Source organism: Diadema antillarum, unplaced genomic scaffold (genome assembly GCF_040938485.1).
Source record: "Diadema antillarum isolate AM-2024a unplaced genomic scaffold, OU_Dant_1.0 seq00001734_RagTag, whole genome shotgun sequence".
In the NCBI taxonomy this organism is placed as follows: domain Eukaryota; kingdom Metazoa; phylum Echinodermata; class Echinoidea; order Diadematoida; family Diadematidae; genus Diadema; species Diadema antillarum.
Genome location: NW_027272419.1, coordinates 194253 through 200872, shown reverse-complemented (window position 1 = coordinate 200872; position 6620 = coordinate 194253). Strand labels below are relative to the sequence as shown.

Genomic DNA, 6620 nt, shown 5'->3' with positions numbered 1-6620 from the left:
CACGATTGAGCAACTCGGCATAAGTGTCCTTCACGTACTGTTGACCCACTTCGGACTACGGGCCCGGTGTGCAGGACTTGCAAGCTCTCTCGCTCTCACACATCCACACACACTAACCACACCAGCAGCGCGACCCGTACCCTTTCTAAACTTTGGGTCCGACAACTCACCGACAGTCACCGTACGATAGACACATACACATCGCACGTCACATAGGTGCTAGCTGTCTGGAGCTCACGGCCTACGAATTTACGATGTCGTCCATTGTTTGTTTGCAAGATTTGGAGGATTATGCCGGAAAGCATCTCGCCAAGAATGCTTACGACTACTACAGAAGCGGGGCTAACGATGAGCAGACACTGCACGACAACCGAGCTGCCTTTCAAAGGTGAATTTACGTGAGAGAAATTTATTCGGTACTGCTACTGGATCTACATTAGTCTAGAGCTAGCATTCGTTAGATGATAGATCTAGACTAGAGCTAGTTCGTTGAAGTACTACACTAGTCACTAGACCTAGAAAGTATCAAGAGAGTTTATTATTTATATTAAACCAAACTTCACTCTTAAAAGTTTACAACCCTGTTCTGTGAGTGCTAACGTTACAATGTACGAAGATCCTGCGTAGTGTGTAGGATCTTTTCGGTTCTAACCTAGTAACCACATTTTAATTGGGGGGGGGGGGGGGGGGGGGGGGGGGGCAGGGGGAGAGAAGAACTTAACTCTGACAATGAACATCAACATGTAGTTTGACGAAAAGTCATAATAAGCATTTTAGAGGTCTAACTGTTAGTCTCGTTAGACATAGGTCTATTGATCACTCCTGCTCATGCCTTGAAGTCAATTATGAATGATAACCTTCATTCCTGTGAAAGAAACTCGGACGATATAACACTAACAGTTAACGTTAGAGGTCTAGATCCCTAGTCTAGACCCGGTTTATGTCTATGAACATTTGATGAGGTATATGCCATTGATAATGATATGTTTAATTTTTCTCTGTCTTGTTGCTCTTGTACTCTTGATTTTTGTGCCAACCCCAGGTTACGAATAAGACCACGCATCTTGCGAGATGTGTCGGTTCGTGATCTTTCAACAACCGTCCTGGGGCAACCATTGCCTTTTCCAATAGCCGTTGCTCCGACAGCCATGCAGCGAATGGCGCACCCTGAAGGAGAGCTTGCTACAGCTCGTGGTAATGTTTCAACATTTTCGTCATCTCAAAATGTCGTTCACACTTAAGTCTGCAAAGAGACATCCAGAAACAAATAAAACAACTAATTAAAAAGCTAATATGATACCATACTTGATACATGTACATTAACATAATAGTATTCATTAATGGTATTCTGCTAGTTCTTGACTTTTAACAGCTACACAGAGAAATATAACGATAATGTGATGACAGTTAGTTATGAAATGTTTCTGAAAAACGTGACGGTTCAAGGAAATATACAAAATGTGATTTTTTATGTATATTTGTCATGGCAATTTAATTACAAAATCATCAACAGCTGACCTTTGTGATTATCATTTATTTTGAATTCATCAAAAAGCAGGATAACAGGTGATTAGCCATGATTACCATTTGATTAGGTGCCAAATGTCATTGTGCCGAATCTTTATGCAAGTCTGAAGAGATGTCACTTTAAGTAATGTTTATTAATGTAAGTTTGATCATCAGGGGAATATTGCTTTACTTCTTTTTTTTTATTTGGCGTTTAACTGTTTTAGCCATTTCCTTCCTGTTTCAAATTACTTGATCTTTCGTCACTTTTCTTTCTCACTTTTTTTTAATATTCTTGTGTTTAGGTTACTGTAGATGTGTGACTCTAGTTTGTATGTGGACAAGATCAGTGTAACATTACATTTCACAGGAATTGGAACAATTTCCTCACCAAGTTTTAGAGTTGCTAAAACAGGTTTGACAACTTCGTTCTCCTCGATCTCATCTCATTACACCGTTTTGCAGCGGCTACCGCAGCAGGGACTGGCATGATTTTGAGTTCCTGGGCTACCAGCAGTATAGAGGAAGTAGCGAAGGCGTCTGGCAGTGGTATCAGGTGGTTCCAGCTCTACATCTACAGGGACAGGGAGACCACCAGGAATCTGGTCAAGAGGGCTGAGAGGGCGGGCTACAAGGCTCTCTTTGTCACTGTGGACACGCCCATCTTAGGCAAGAGACTGTCGGACGTGAGGAATAAATTCTCACTACCTGAGCCATACAGGTGAGCTAACCCTAGATCATTATATGGTGATGTTATTCATGAGAAGTAAAGCTTTGAACCTCACATACTCTGTAATTCTGTTTATGTGTTGCTTGTTTTGATAGCAGCTTTGTTATGACTGATGTGAAATCTAGATAAGATATTTATTCTTGACCTTAAGGTCATCAGTCATAAATATTGTCTTTTGCAGTATTCATAGCAGATGACCCATGATTTATTTGGTTGTAGATTGAAGTTCAACATGCTTATGAGTACACCAGTGTCAATAGACGTTTAAATGCTTTACTGGCAGTTATTTTTTTTTTTTTATGTATGTGCAGTGAGTTTATGTCATAAGCTCTTGTTTGCATGTAAGACAGGTGTTAGCAATCACAGAAACCAGATGCTGTTGTACATTTGTGTGAAATTATGCTTGTGGTGTTTTTAGATTTAGAACTACATGGTAATTGTAATTGCTCCATTTGGAATTGGATTTGTAAGCTATCTGTTGTAAATGTTTATATTTGATTACATCCTAAATGCATTTGAAACAAATGTGCCAGCCTCAGGTAGAATACTCTCAAATACAGATTATGCACAAAGCCAATCGACCCATTTGGACATAAGTGTGGTGCCTCACGACTTTTATTGCAAAAATGTGCAAATTTGAAAAAATTTAGATAAAGGGAATTTTTGTCTGACATTACATGCTACATCAAAATATGCTGTTTTGGATGGGAGCTATTTGTGTTTTTGCACATTTCTCTGGTCCTTGAAGGGTCTTTCATGATACATTGTAGTCTACATTTTGAACAGCAAATACATGAATTTAGCATTCACTTGAGACACTTATATTATTTGGAAGAAATTTAGCATGTATATGTGTTTAAGTCTTTGCCTGTCACTTAATTACATCTTTAATTCTGCTCACTCAAGTGCTCTTTCCAAAGTTTCCCATTTATATGATCAAAATCAAGATATATTTGCAACAAATCAAACTCATAACAATCAAATCAAAAAAAGAGATGTAAAGAGCCATTACTTGTGTTCACTGAAAGAAATCCTTCACCTTCCTCAAAACTGCCTCCGAGCAGATTAGCCAACTTTGCTCCCAGAACTGACCAGTCCCGTGGCGTGCAGGGCACATCCAGCTCTGGCCTGGCTGAGTATGTGGCGTCGCAGATTGATCCGTCTCTCAGTTGGAAGCACATCGAGTGGCTCAAGAGCATCACGACCTTGCCCATAGTCCTCAAGGGGGTTTTGACAGGTGAATTATACTCCCTTTTTTTAGCGTTGTTGCTTATATTTTGCTTATCAAACAGCTGCAGGCAAGATTTCCACAGCATGACAATTTTGAAATGTATGTCATTTTGAAGATATCACTGCTTTTGTGTATTAGAGCCAGTTGCTGTGAGCTTGAACTAAAATATGAACTACATTTAGTTAAGGTATAAGTAATGAAAGGAGATGAAGATTTTTATGCCATACTGAGAGAATGTATTATTATCTCTTATCTGTGCTTTACTCGCCAGATGGTACATCCACAAGTTTGCTGAGTGTGCCGATTGGAACTGATGTCCTGAAACTAAATTTCAATGAAAGAAGATCATGTAAACTTTTGTAAACTTTCGTAAACTTTTGTGTAGGAACATGGAATCGTTTTTGCCCATGTAGGTTGCTCCACACTTTAATACGTTGAGATCAAGGTGACTGAAAAGGAGCCATATGCTCATCAAACAGCTCAGCAAGTTGCAGCGAGTGTAATAGCACATACAATATTTATGCTTATGTGCCTCGTATATGATGGGTTGATGAGTACATACATCATTATGGCTCACTCTCCTCTGATTTTTCTGTTTCATACTCTCGATAGCGGAGGATGCCAGAGAAGCTGTGGCTCATAATGTGGCAGGCATTGTCGTTTCAAACCATGGAGCTAGACAACTGGATGGGGTCCCTGCCATTGTAAGAAGTAGAGTTTTCATGCTTTCATTGTTGAGAAGATATTTCAGATATTGCAGAATGCTCTATTTGCACAACTGAACAATTATAATGATGGATACATTTTCACTTAAAGTTGCACCATGTGCTTATACATGTATATACCTCTTTGAAAATAGCAGTGAATTTGATTTAAAGACACGAATATTAAGTTTAATGTATTTGTCTTGTTTGCTAGCTCGCTATAAATCCATGATGTTGCATCTGCCCATATCAAGTGTCAGCTTGCAAAGATAATGCAGGAGAAGTGATGCAGTTTAGCCCTGTGTGTCCTCTGCTATAGATTGATGCCCTACCAGAGGTTGTAGAAGCAGTCCGGGGAACTGGTGTGGAGGTCTATCTCGATGGTGGTGTCAGGACCGGAACGGATGTCCTCAAGGCACTAGCCCTCGGAGCCAGGGCAGTCTTCATCGGCCGACCTGCCTTGTGGGGACTTGCCTATGATGTAAGCACTACCCTTGAGCCTGTAAACAAACAAAATATTTTGCCCAAAGAGTTTGATAAAATTGTCTGTACTTTTCTCATTTATCTTTGGCATTCTTCTAATGATTTTAATATCATGGATTCATCACGATTATTTCCTACAAGTGTTACTTAGTTGCCTTTCTTCTTGTGTTTTTACATTTTAGCACAATGACCTCATAATCTTCATACCTATGATGTATTATGTACAGTATGGACTTTAACTGCAGTCCTTCATATGCAAGTGTGTACAATTATGATCCAGTTCGGGGCTTTTGCCAATCAGGTGGGGTGAAAATCAAATATTGACTTATGTATAAATTGTAATAAGAGTGTGATTTTTGCTAACCTTGTCTCTGCACTTTCACTTTACTCTGTGCTGGAAATGAAATTGAATTTTTTATTTGTAATTGGCGTAGTCCTCCGCTGAATGCTCTACCAAGGAAACTGTTTTTGTTGTTGTTGTTTGTTTGCTTCAAATGAGGAGAAGGCATGCGTTCACAAACATTTGGCAAGATATTGTGGGAAATTAACTACCGGTATGAACCTTACATATATGAATGAGTAATGGTGTTTAGAAAGCCACTTTTGGCATGACACCCTTGAATGTAATCATTCTTGGTCAAAAGCCTAACTCCATAATCATCCATGTTCCATGACCGAACACTTCCATTCCTTCACTTTGACAGGGTGAAGCGGGCGTGAAGTTAATGATTGAACTATTGAAAGGAGAGTTTGATCTGGCCATGTCCCTAGCAGGTAAGTAATCATGATTGTACCATTTAGTAGTCTTTATTGTTTTGAAAGTAGAATGTCTAATGGTATTACACATTGCACCAAATATGATAAAAATTAATTTTTTCATCGCTCATATGTCTGAATAGGAGCTCCATATAAAATTTTGAATATTTTTAATCAAATCTGTCATTTCAATGAATAAGTTTCATACTGGTATTACTAATCTAACTTTTTATCTGTGCAGCATTTGAGGCACATTTTTCAAGATTGCTAGATTTGTGGAGATGGAACTTTACCTGTTTGCATGTATTGTTACTTTGTAAATGTTCATTAGAAATTTGAAATGGATCTCATTTGCATATCCTATCATTGTAAGCTAATGCCAGTACATAAGTGACTCTTTGTTACTCATGCATTTCAAGTAAAAAAAAAAAATGTTTTATCTATCTTTTTTTCCCCCCAATGTTATAAAAACAATATTACTTGAAGTAATCGATTGTGTTTGTATTCTGCAGGTTGCCCACGTATTGCCAACTTGGATAAAAACATGATTCGGAGACAACCACCTCATTATTCAAAACTGTGAACATTTTGTGTCTGACAAACATCCCAGCAATCATCATTGACTTTCAAACATTCATTCATAAATTGTAAACAAGAATGTGTGTTTATTTGGATATATGTTTCCTTCATGAGTATCCAGGCTTCCTAAATTGTCTTGCAGTCAAATTCCTCTCCATCTTGATTGTCAAATATGTATTTGCACTATTAGATGAAATAGTGTAAAAAATGCTTGATTTTTTGTTTGTTTTTGTAATTGATACATTGATTAACAATACACAACAGTATATGAAAAACTGCCAGGGAAATAGTATTCTATATTGGAATTTACGTATTTAGTAATATCATTAATTTAATTAAGGTTAAAAAACCTCTTAATTGAATAATTGAATGTTACAACTTGAATCTTCCTCGGTTTGATATTCAGTGTACATTGAGAATGAATTCTTATCACATGTGCAAAAGAAGACTTCCAAAGACTGTTAATGCCATGGCATATACTGTAAAATGAGGAATGTTCGTGTGCATTTTAATTTCACAAATTTTGCGAGAGCCAAGATTTGAGAAATTAAAATGCATGTGAAAGTTCTTGTCTACACTATACGCATTGAATGTTAAAAGCAACTTACCAAAATTTCATGCCACAGAAAAG

At 37.9% G+C, this 6620-nt stretch overlaps 1 protein-coding gene across 1 annotated transcript; it reads left to right on the top strand.

Annotated features, from left to right (window-relative positions):
- Positions 1–240: 240 nt before the first annotated feature.
- On the top strand, positions 241–6135 carry LOC139711932 (2-Hydroxyacid oxidase 1-like). Its single transcript, XM_071623778.1, has 8 exons — positions 241–388; positions 1043–1194; positions 1972–2227; positions 3301–3473; positions 4080–4171; positions 4491–4652; positions 5359–5428; positions 5923–6135. Exons 1-8 carry the CDS (start codon positions 255–257, stop codon positions 5991–5993), a joined length of 1110 nt encoding a protein of 369 aa, XP_071479879.1. The 5' UTR covers positions 241–254; the 3' UTR covers positions 5994–6135.
- Positions 6136–6620: the final 485 nt, after the last annotated feature.

Coding starts and splice junctions, on each gene's coding strand:
- LOC139711932 (XM_071623778.1), top strand. CDS start 255: ATGTCGTCCATTGTTTGTTTGCAAGATTTGGAGGATTATGCCGGAAAG. Junction 389..1,042: donor AACCGAGCTGCCTTTCAAAG/GTGAATTTACGT, acceptor TGCCAACCCCAG/GTTACGAATAAGACCACGCA. Junction 2,228..3,300: donor TCACTACCTGAGCCATACAG/GTGAGCTAACCC, acceptor GCCTCCGAGCAG/ATTAGCCAACTTTGCTCCCA.